Source organism: Wyeomyia smithii, chromosome 2 (assembly GCF_029784165.1).
Source record: "Wyeomyia smithii strain HCP4-BCI-WySm-NY-G18 chromosome 2, ASM2978416v1, whole genome shotgun sequence".
Lineage (NCBI taxonomy): Eukaryota > Metazoa > Arthropoda > Insecta > Diptera > Culicidae > Wyeomyia > Wyeomyia smithii.
Window position 1 is genome coordinate 58,124,829 of NC_073695.1, and position 12,397 is coordinate 58,137,225.

Here is a 12,397-nt window from a genome sequence, read left to right on the forward strand (position 1 = left end):
TCTACTAGCAAAATAGCTGCATTTGGAAAACAACTATTTTTTTCTCTAAAAACTAAACACTTACAAACAGTTAATTTAATGCGTTTGATGCAAGTCTGAAGAAATGTAGGTACCCCTTTTTTGTGAATACTGTCCTGAAAGCTTAATTAACAGTTAACAGAACAAATTTCCATGGCGAAAATTGTTTTTGTAGTTTCAGCTTGAGGGACATATTTATTTTCCCAACGATCATTCCGAAGGGGCCTAAAACTTATATCCAGCGACACATCTTCATTCAAAAAACCAAATAGATCTGACACCATAACCTAGGAATGTCGACCTTAGCATCGGAAATCCGACGCCAGTGAAGCTGATGCCCGGTACTGATAGCTTCGTGCCAGCTAATGTACAATGTTTGTAATCCTCTACCAGTCCTTGTTAATTTCCAAGAACTAACAAATTCTCTACGTCACCATCTTTACAACTTTTACGAGCATTACACGATAAAGCAGCCACTTTTAATTACGTCTATTTTATCATTCCATCTTTTCTCTTTTTCTTTCTCTCTGTCTAACCCCTCGACAAACAATATCCTGCTTGTCGATGTAAAATGTGTTTTACTCTCATGATGGTCATCCCGCAATGAACGGCGCCTTCCTGATCCTGGCGGTGATGGCTGTGTGTCGGGTCAAAATGTGTTTTTTTTCGTTTTACATTTTTCCTCCGCAGTAAACGATCTGGTGGAACACAAATCGAAGCACCGGAGCTCCCTGCTGAGTGCGGCCGCCAAGCTGAAGCAGCGGAAGTACGTGCGAAAGAAAACATTCAACGGCGGAGGAAGTCCTGCGTCAGTACCATCATCGTTGTCCAGCGATGAATCGTCCGGGGAGGCGGCGGTGTAGCACAACCAGAGTCAACCCCCAAACCGCCATCATTTCCGCAAGGAAGCAGCAATTCAAGCAGCCAAAGCAAGTTTAACACTAACACACCTACACGTACATGAACACACATTCACACAAACATAGAAAGAGGAAAAAATACAAGAGTATATAAGCTGAATAATTGATAGAAGATCTACAAGTTGGATTTTAACTCAGTAGATGGTGCAAATGACGGTTATGATGATGATGATTAAGATGATGACGACGATAACTTTAACTTCATTTGGCGCAAAGGAGCAAAACGCCGGGAAGCAGGTAGATAGTCTCCTTTCTGCGGAGACTGATTAAAATTAGTAATGATTCAGTTGAGGTCGCAAAGCTAGCGAACGATGCTAAAGGTTCGTCGTAAAACCGAACGACTCCGGCATCCTGCTGGACTTTCCGTGGTAAATTAGGTTTTCTATATTTATTGTAATATGGTTAGAAAAGACGTCAGAGAGAAAAACCCACTGGAGCGGTAGGCTGGACAGTAGATTAGTGAATCAGAAGGCTAATGGAAATAGGGTGTTTAAGTTGCATAGTACCTTTGCTACCGTTTTGCCATAACAGTTAGGAAGTTCGTTGCCGCTAAAATTCTTCTCACTCTACTTGTTGAATTCGGTAGGTTAAATTGCACCTTTTTGTTCGACAATAGCAAACCGCAAATCATATATTCTCTGTGATTTTCTAACTACTTGTAGCCTTCTAACAAACTGCTCCGATCCCCATAAACCACCTCAAGTGTTACTTCGAAGCCGATTTTCACGAATAGAGAAATGCATTAGCCGGTGCCCAATGCACTGCACGTGTACTTTATGGTTTATTCCGACTAAATGAATGTGAACTACTGTACTGTACTGCGGTTTACCATCGAATAGATGATGAATGATTGATGTTTGCAAGTAACTACTATCGTTAGATTAACCATAGATGTAATTCTAGATGTTATTTCCCTTGTTGCTTATGTACAGAAACCCCTTTTGCTTCACTTTTCCCCTCCTCGAACTGAACAGCTGTTGAACTTCTGTTTACTGACGGAACAGACATACATAGATAGATAGGATTTTGTTGGTGCGGTTAAAGCCCGGCAAACTTAGGAAGCCCCAATCAAATAAATGAAATCCGAGTAAATGTTTAGCCGTACGCCATTTCGATCATAACAGCAAGAAAAACGAGCAAGTTCGAGCCCCGAGTGTGAAAGCGAATAGCATAGTATTAACTTAACTTAATTACACTACCGACCCTACAGACCACAAGGATAGGCCAAACAATACCAATAACAACAGACCTCGGCTGTCATGCGTGTGTACGCAAAAAGTTACGCAAACTTTGGTGCGAACTACTAACTACTTTTATTGTAATTGCATTATGGATGACTGAATTACCATTATTACGCGTAGCTGAGAATGTTCAGCACCTCGCATAGCTAGAGCTCCTCCCCACCCCATCGCTGGCGGCTGGTGGGACGGATGATTATGATCGCGAGTATGCGATAATCTTTCCCGCAACAGGAAAAAAAAAACAATAGCAAATCCCTTGCCAAGAGTCAAATGTAAACAAACCTTCGCTAGGGTAACAGGCAAAGAGACAAAGCCAGTGAGAAGACACTAGTTGCAGTAAAAGATGTAAAAAAAATAAAATTTATAATTTAAAATTAGTACTAACTCGTCTCATTAGGAGCAGTAGGCGGAGAAGCAAGAAAGAAAGCCCAACTGCAATCAACAGCGACTTGTCTTCTCGAACGGCCCGAGAGAAAGCACAATTCGCTGATATCATTGCAGCATAGAAAGAAAGCGAGAAGTATGGTCGTTCTCACGCATCGTCATTGTTTCCGAACTTTCAACCTTAGCTGGTCGGCAGTACCCTCCCCTCGCGTACAACAGGTAAGATTTGGTCGCAACTACCTGTCCATCCATTTGCAAGCCCGGGTGCCATGCGGGTGCTGTGCTGCGATCCGGCGTAATGGAAGGTGAGTTATGTAAGTTTATTGACAAACAACAGCTGAAGATAGTTGTTAATTGTTGTAAACAATGAAGAAAGTTGGACAAGTGCTTGTTAGTTATGAAATGGAGCTGTGCAGAATGTCAGAACCGTTATTGGTGATGAAACCAGCGCGCGGAATATGCTTTCTGTCTGCACTACGCGATGCTGATTCAAAGTTTGGAAGCTTTGGAATAAGATATGGTTTTGGTTATTTATGGAGGATAAACTTTTATTGCGTAATTTTCTGTACACTAACTTGTGCACAGCTTTTTATGACTAACTTGATAACCCACGTTCTGTTTCTCCTACAGGGCTTGATCAATCTCTCAGTGGCCCAACTTAACTAAAAAATAGTGCATTTTAACACACATTTTATGTCGGACAAGCTTTATTAAAATCATTTAAAAGATTTAATGGTTAAATTATCTCGCGATCGGTAAATACTCTTCGTGCAAAAATGTTCCTCTGTCGTTTATTCTTAGTTGGCAAACCAAAACAAATACGGCATGTTTTCATTGAACAGTTGAACGTTTTCGACTTTGCTCGATATCTAAGGAGTCAATTTGGGAATCATGATTTAATATTCTTTGGCACTTGAATTATCGCTTTGAATAAAACTGTATATTTTTTATCGACTGCTGTTCTACTGAGAGGATTTTCTATCTATCGTTTCTTTTTATTTTGGTATAACAAAAAATCTTTGTTTTCTTTGTTTTTACATTTTAAAGACTGTGAAGCCGAAAAAAATTCCTCTAAATATCACATCAACACTCTTATCTCAAATTCGCGTTGGAAACAATTATTTGTTTCTGGAAATCTCCGCAATTCCAGAAATACCCATATTGGATGGTATTTGGCCATTTTTTGCTATATTCCAGTAACCCATCGATGTCGCCATCTAAGAATTCAAATTGGAGTCCACATCCGCAGTACATTATGCCGGACTTGAAAACACATATACTGGATGGTACTTGACAAATTTAAGCTGTTGTCCAGAAACCGAAAGTCGCCATGTTGAATTTCAATTCTGGTTCCGAAAATACCTATCTTGGGATGTTTTCCAGATTTTAGAAAAATTAGTTGAAATATATGTTTTATTTATATGGGACCTTGGTGGGAACTTGGTCGTATGCTGACAGGGAAGGGGTAGTTGTTCTCCTTGTTTTTTGGTGGCGGGGAAATCTGCAAACAGACACCTGAGAAGAGAACTCAGGGTGTGGGGATGAGACTAGGAAAAAGATGCTGGGGTTGCTACACTCCCCCAGACACCTACTGATCCCTGTCCCGACCCACTAAAACCCCTCCAGTCTCCAGCCCTGGTCTTCCCGGAACGACGGTTAAGTATTACGTCGGGAAGTGGCTTGTGTGCGTGATGCACCCTCTTTACTCTTATAACCTCCTAGCCGAATACCTGGAGACTGGTAGTTAGCTACCACTGGCGTGCTGGTGATTGACCCGCCACACACGTTGTAGCTCCAGGACAATCTGGGAGGCGGCCGCACAGGCCGCGTTCCAGATGTCCGGGTCGTGGCACATCCTCCGGACAAGATTGTCCGGAGTAGTGCCAGGCCCGCTCACAGCCATCATGTTGCTCCTCGCTCTTACGAAACGGGGGCATACGAAGAAGACATGCTCTGCAGTCTCCTCCTCTTCCACGCACTCGGGACACATGGGGGACCCCGCGTGCTCGAACCTGTGCAGATATTGCCTGAAACAACCATGGCCTGACAGGATCTGTGTCAGGTGGAAGTTCACCTCGCCATGTCGCCTCCCGACCCAGCCGGATATCTCCGGTATAAGTCGGTGCGTCCATCTGGCCTTTGTGGAATTAGACCATTCCCTCTGCCAACGGAGCATCGAGAATGACCTTCTGGAGCCTCGTATGCCCCTTGTGTCACGGTGGTCGAAACACTCTCTGTCCTCCTTGATGGCGATGCTGATAGGCATCATGCCGGACAAGACACAGATTGCATCGTATGACACCGTCCGATACGCACTCACAACTCTCAGGCACATGAGCCTGTAGGTACTTTCCAGTTTACCGCGGTAACTGTTAGTACCTAGCGCTCTGGACCATACTGGCCCACCATATCTAAGTATGGACGAAACCACGCTGGCAAGAAGTCTTCGCTTGCTGCCATAGACCGCTGAGCTATTGGACATCATACGAGATAGTGCTGCGATAGCCGATGAGGCCCTCTTACAGGTATAGTCGACGTGGCTCCCGAACGTGAGCTTGTCGTCGACCATAACCCCCAAGAGCTTCAACGATCGCTTTGAGGTGATGGTACAGTCTCCGACTCTGACCACCGCCTGTTGCTCTGATTTACGGTTGTTCACAACCGTGACCTCCGTCTTATGGTGCGCAAGTTTCCTGGAGCGCATCCAGACCTCGACCTTCCTTATGCAATGCGCAGCCGTCAACTCGACCTCTTCGATCGACTCGCCATAAACCTCTAGCGTTATGTCGTCTGCAAAGCCGACGATCACAACCCCTACAGGAAACTTTAGTTTCAACACCCCGTCATACATGACGTTCCACAACACCAGACCCAGGATTGAACCTTGCGGAACCCTGGCGGTGATTGGGACGCACTTCTGACCCTCCTCTGTGTTGTAAACCAGTACTCGATTCTGGAAGTAGTTTTCCAGAATCTTGTACAGCGACACCGGTACATGGATGCTCCTGAGCGCGAGCGCTATGGAGTCCCAACTGGCGCTATTGAACGCATTCTTCACGTCAAGCGTGACGATTGCGCAATAGCGTATTCCCCTTCTCTTGCGCTGGAGTGCTATCTCCGCCGTCTTGGTGACGGAGGCGATGGCATCCAGCGTGGACCTGCTCTTCCGGAAGCCGAACTGGTTGCTTGCCAGACCGTTTACACCCTCTGTGTACCTCACGAGTCTGTTGAGGACAATCCTCTCAAGTACCTTGCCCGTCGTGTCTAGCAGGCAGATGGCCTATATGCCGATGGGTCACCTGGTGGTTTCCCAGCCTTCGGCAGTAGGACCAATTTCTGCCGCTTCCACCTATCCGGATTGGATGCTCGGCAGGTTGGCCGACCATCCCTGGGCTGTGTCTGAGATACTGGAACGTTGGACGTGGGACTCGACCGCCGGAGGCCAAGGACTTGGCTCGTGGCGCGGAAAGAGTCCTTCGATGATTCGCTCCAGCATCGCAGGTGATCGCTCTGCAGGCGCCAGCGCGCCTTTGGTCTTGGCCATTACGATCCTGTAGGCATCACCCCACGGGTTCGTATTAGCACTCGCGCATAGCCTATCGAAACAGGCCCTCTTGCTGGCCTTTATCGCACTCTTCAGCGTCGATCTGGCAGAACTGAATGCTGCGCGGCGCTCTGTCCTCTGTTCGTCTGTTCGCGCACGCTGCTTCCTCCGTTTCGCACGGAGGCACGCACTGCGAAGGTCCGCTATCTCGTCAGTCCACCAGTAGACCGGTGGCTTCCCATTCCTAGGTTGGCGAGTCCTATGCATGGTGGCGTCGCACGCCCGAGATAGCATAGCAACTAGTTGGTCAGGCGTCGGGCGAAGCCGATTGCCCCCCTCGCGCTCTCGTCTAATTGCCTCTTCAAATACCTCGGCATCAAAATGCGATGTCTTCCACCCGCGGGCGAACGGAGTGTTGGCCCTACTCGTCGCTTGCCGCCTCTCGTTGTTGTCTACACTATAACAGACCGCCTGGTGGTCGCTATTAGTGTAGCCATCGTCTACCCTCCAGTTCTTGATCAGTCCTGGGCTGGAGAACGTCACGTCGATGATCGACTCCGCGCCATTTCTGCTAAATGTACCTCTGTTCCCAACGTTGGCCAGATCTAGGTTGAGCTTTGCCAAAGCCTCCAACAAGATCTGGCCCCTCTGGTTCGTGAAGCGACTTCCCCACTCAACAGCCCAAGCGTTGAAGTCGCCCGCCACCACCAACGGCGTTAGGTCCGTTAGCTCCATGGATAGGAGATCGACCATCAGGGTAAACCTTTCGGTAGACCAACGTGGCGGAGCATAGCAACTGCAGTAGAACACTCCGTTCACCTTAGCAACTACGTACCCTTCTTCTGAGGTTGAGACAACCTCCTGAACCGGGAACTTGCCCGTCGTACATATGGCCGCCATACTGGACTTATCCGCAACCCAGTTACCGTTTCCGGGAGGGATGCGGTAGGGGTCCGATATGATGGCGATGTCCGACAACGACTCAGTGGCTGCTTGGTGTAGCAGCTGCTGAGCCGCGAAGCAATGGTTCAGGTTCAGTTGCGTCACCCTTACGCCCGTGATTTCGCAGCTGGCTTACCGGCTGGGCACCTGGGGCCTCCCATAAAGTGTTTGGCGTCCCGTTTCCCGGAACATACCATACACTTGGGAGACTCCCCACAGTCCTTCGCTTTATGGCCTGCACCTCCACATCGCCTGCACAACTGGCTCTTATCGGGCCCCTTGCAGGTCCAGGACTTATGTCCACCCTCAAAGCACCGGAAGCAAATGTCTGGTTGCTGTAGTATGCCCAGAGGACATACGGACCAGCCGACCTTCAACTTGCCTTCTTTCAGGGCCAGGTTAGCATCCGCCGACGGTAGTCGGAAGGTAGCTATCTGGGTCCCCGCCGGACCTTTGCGGAGGCGGATTGACTCCTTAGCCACCTCCACCCCGTACTTCGCTTTGAGGGCTTGTGCAATGTCGCACCCCTCGGTGATTTCGTCCAGGTTTTTAAGCTGGAGAGTCACCTCTGAGGTGAGTGCCCGCACTTGCACCACTTTCCCTAGGACCTTTTCAGCTACCGTTTTATAGGTAGCCCCCTTGTTCTTGGCGTCCTTCCGGAGCTCAAGTATCATCTCGCCAGTGCGAGATCGGCGGATACTCCGCACATTCGCCCCCAGATCCTTGAGCTGGGTTTCCCCCCTCATCTTCTTCAAGACTTCTGAGTATTTCGACCCGTCCGTCTTGAGTATTCGGTCCTCTGGCCACTCCGCCGTCTTGGCGCGTCGCACCTTCCCGACGCCTCTTACCCTCTACAGTAGTCCAAGGGTTGCCCGTAGCCTCCACTTGTGCCGTTTCCGCGGCGGACCTTGAACCGGTTGGTGTGTTCTCCCATGGGAGTAGCACAACCAACCGTTTCTTGGGGTTCCCGGGGGCCGCTTCCCCCGGGGACTGCCTCGTTCGCTTAGCGACCTGCCTTGTAGAGCAGACCGCCGCGAACGAGGGGGCGTCTGTCTGCACCTCTTTAGATGCAGTCGCCCTTCTGGTCCTTACCTCTTTCTCGGCCGCCTTCACCCGAGCTAGAAGTTCTTCGTGCTCCTTCCTGGCTTCATCAATAGTGGCCCGAAGCAGGAGGAGGCTCTGCTTCAGGCCGCCAGCGATATTCCGCCTATTCGCCGAGAACTCGATTATAGCGTCGAGTTGTTCGGACCCTGCCACTCTTGGCCGCGTGTCCATGCACCTTTCGACGGCCTTGACTAGCAAGGGACCGTCTACCGAGATGTCTGGTGTGGACACCGACGGATTCGCCGGTTTCCCAACTCCAGACTTCGCCGCATCCGTCTCCGCCTTCTTCTGCGGAGACCGCTGGATGCCACCTCGTGGGAAGGGATTTGGTAACCCCTCCGCACCCGTCTCTTTTTGGTTTTTGGTTTGGCTCATTTTTGTTAATTGGGTCCCCCTTCCAGCCGCTATCCTTGTCCATAAATGAGAAGTCGCTTGTATGGTCCCATGGTAATCTATGCCGAAGCAGTGAGGCCCTGGGTAAGGGGGGTCGCCATAGCACCTTATGAGCACTATGACGCCCCCGCCCGCCTAAGTCAGGAAAGGGGCATCTTGTCCTTCTCTGCCTGATTCCCACCAGGCAATGGACGCGGAACGTACTGGAAGGCCTGCCAGGTTTTACGGGACGGAGACCCCTGCACCGGGTACCATCTCGCCGTTTCAAGCCGCTGTCACGCGACTTTACTAATGGAGCTCGATGCAGGTGCCAGCCCTTGGTCATGGTTCCTTATCGTATCCGACTCGAATCCGTTTCGTTCGCTGCCAGTTGCCATAATTGGGACCTTACTGGTATCGGCCCCAATGGGCGAGGGAGTGCATTTGGTTGATGGGAGCGGCACTACTCGCTCCGTCAGAGATGCTTCCGGGTAATTGTGGCATTTACGAGGAGTCGACGGCCCAGTGTCCGACCCTCACCACCCCTAGGCAATCTCCCGCTGCTGGTCCGGGGCTGTTAGGTACTGTTAGCGGTCGCCCTCATATAACGTGACCTCGGCGGTCGCCACGCGCCGACCCGTGGTGGCATGCAGCTCTGCTTGTTCTCCTTGTAGAGCAGCTTGTCTGAGCGTCTGTTCCCTAGGTTGGGGGCGGCTCAAACAGCGACTGATCCGTTGAACTATGAAATGCGGTTGCTCGCCAGCTACCCCTAAGACGGCAGCCCGCGGCAGTCGCGAGTCTAGGCATCGCACAGTGGGGAATCGCTGGCCATCAACCAAAAAAAATTTTTTTCGTTAGCTGTTGCATAATATTTTTCCTTTTTTGCTATAACATTCAAGTGTCTAAATCCAGAATTTGGGCGCAATATCATGAGATCTGAATTTTTTATGACTTTTCAAAGCTTGACATACTGACGTTTTTTGACATTTTTTTGAAAAAAAGTACATTACTTTGAAACGCTCTGTAGCTTCAATGATAGCTTGGATTTTTTTGGCGTCAAAGGAAAAGTTGTTGTAAATATTATTCAAAACAAACTCCTTTCATGAGATATTGTAAAATTTTGTCATAGTAGGCCTTACACTAAAATTTTTTTTAAAAAAATCTTGATTTTTTGTAGAAAAGTTGCTTAAAAGTTCAGTTGCCGCAATTTGCCACGGTTGTGACTACATTCAAAATTTAAGTAAAAACGTAAGCTTTCAAATGCATACTGTCCGCTGTAGCGCAAAACTGCGCAAATTGTCACTTTTGTGGAAAAAGCGATAGCAGATTTTTTTATTATTATTTTTTTTTCAAGTTGAAATTTCATCCAGGATTAATCTTAATCATAACCATGATACCCCATTATTAAAAATATCTGATATCGAACTCAAATCGTAAGGATAAAATATAAATTTGGGCAAAAATGACAAAATTTATCAATAAAAAGTTATAAAAATACGTGGTAAAAAAGAAAACTGTAAACAAATATTTATGAAATCTAAATTAGGTCAATCTAATTCATCGCTCTCTGCATATTTAAAACAATATTGAAAACATTCAGCCCTTTTTTTATGATCATGAAATTCGCTAAACTGATTGAAGTGTCAAATCCTAGTAGCAAATTCATACCATTAAACTCCGGCTAACAATAGCCCGTTTGCGGATAGCTTTTGTTTCGCACTCGTTTGCATACAAAAGTAAAGCACACAGTTTGCTGTATGAAAAAAAACCCTAAATTAATCCACCTAGCGGTCAGACTCAGCCTTTCTCATTCAAACTTATTATTTGTAAAAATAAATTCACATGAATGCTTAAATCCAATAAAGGTATATTCACTCTTTGGGTTCTAAAACATTGATGTTGTTATTGAAGCATAAAAAATGAAATTTGACGTAATGTTAGTGCTTAAGAAATAGCGAAATAAGTAAAATGACTCTTAATTTCGAACAATTTTAATCACGAGCGATACCAGGAACGTTCAAATAGTACGACACCACATTTTACTAGCCCGTTCATCTGATATCAATATTGTTCAAAACGGTTGTGTAGTTTCTAAGATAATGAAGTTTCGCGATTTTCACATTTCGATACATTACAGACAAAGTTACAGTCCGATTACAGCAAAATTCAATAGGGTGTTATGGGGCAGCTAGACCTTTCATTTGACACTAATTTTGTGGAAATCGGTTCAACCATCTCAGAGAAAAGCGAGTGAGTTTATGTAGTCTTCGGAATATGTTTCTTTTCATAGCTGGATTTCACATTTTTAAACATAACAGGCAAAGTAATTATCCGGTTGCAAAACAAATCATAGGGTCTTGTGGGGCGTCAAGTCCTTCCATATGACACTGATTTTATTAAAATCGGTCCAGAGATTAAACAGTCTCCAGAACACGTTTCTTTCCATAACTTCTGAACCACAAGTTAAATCTTCATAAAATTCAAAAGTTAAGGGTTTTTTAGGTAGCCCTTTCATTTGAAATTAATTTTGTTCAAATCGGTTGTGTAGTTCCTGAGATATTGTTGTTTCGTGATTTTTACATTTTGATACATAACCTCTGAACTAGAAATCCGATTACAATAAAATTCAAAGGGTCTTGTGGGGCAAATAGATCTTTCATTTGCAATTAGTTTCATTGAAATCGGTCCAGCCATCTCTGAGAAAATCGAGTGAGATTGGGAGAGCGTTACACACACATACACACACACACATACACACACACACACACATACAGAAAATGCTCAGCTCGTCGAACTGAGTCGATTGATATACGAGATTTGACCCTCTGGAGTACTTTTATACCTTTGGTTTTTGCAGTGATTGCTATACCTTTCTAGGAGAAAGGCAAAAAACAAAGCACATTTGTCGCCTTCCGCATCTTTTCGTATTCATTTAGAACGTTATGAAATTCCAGTGTCTTCAATAATAGATAGGAACCATAAACGGACGATAATCCATGTGGTTTAACGATAACCTAGACAGTTTGGATCATACCCCGAATAGGCTGATAAGCATGCCGTTATGGTTATTGATTATGCGGGTTGGTTTTCAAAATAAATTCGTTCAATTTTATTGTGGAGTCTTCAACTTCAGCGGCACCACCTAATTCAATGTCTAGTAAGTTGCCAATTCATGGTTTTTTACATGTATTTACATGTCCTCTTTTAACCATAGAAACCGGATAAGAAAGACAACATATATATGAAACAATGAAACATCGAAAATCACTAGAAAATAGCAGCGAAAGAAATTTTTCCTGCTGATAAGTATAATAAATTTCAAATTCTCTGGAAACAATTCAACCGGAGATTTCAGCAATCACAGCGAAAGATGATTTTTTTCAATTTGTAATTAGTTTATATTACTTATGTTGTTTTAATTTAATTAATTAATTAATTATTTAATTAATTAATTAATTAATTTTAATTTTAACGTTCATAAACTACGTATTTTTTCTATGGGGAGGATGCCCAGTGGCACTACTTGAGGTCAAAGATCATATAATTCTACAAAAAAAGTAAACAAAAAAAGTGCCAAAAAACATTACAAATTGGATTTCGTGCTTTATGGACGGCCCCAAACAAAAAATGGATGCCAGATTCGTGTTCAGCGCCCCAAAATTATGAAAATAGTAAGTTTTTGTCGCATTTATCGACACTTTTTCCGAATTGAGCCGAAACAATCGGCAATGATCTACCGATAAAATAAGGACTACGATTGAAAGCTCGGTACAAGTAACAGTAGATCTCTGAACGCCCCGGGTACCGACCGGATTCTGCTGGATCAGTTAGAACCACGCCACTTCGCCACCGTTGCGCTCCAGGAGCTTTGC

The 12,397-nt window shown here is 45.7% G+C and overlaps 2 protein-coding genes across 11 annotated transcripts in view; one reads left to right on the top strand and one right to left on the bottom strand.

The window, feature by feature from the left end:
• The window catches only part of LOC129723212 (nuclear receptor coactivator 6-like), a 46,366-nt gene extending 43,810 nt beyond the window's left edge, over positions 1-2,556 (top strand). For both annotated transcript variants that reach the window (XM_055677270.1, XM_055677271.1), the window contains one exon: positions 709-2,556. In XM_055677270.1, the coding sequence (XP_055533245.1) occupies positions 709-881 (173 nt within the window). In that variant the 3' untranslated portion in view covers positions 882-2,556. The remainder of the gene's footprint in view (positions 1-708) is intronic.
• Positions 1-12,397, bottom strand: part of LOC129723213 (high affinity cAMP-specific and IBMX-insensitive 3',5'-cyclic phosphodiesterase 8) — a 202,008-nt gene that overhangs the window by 147,507 nt on the left and 42,104 nt on the right. The window lies entirely within an intron of this gene.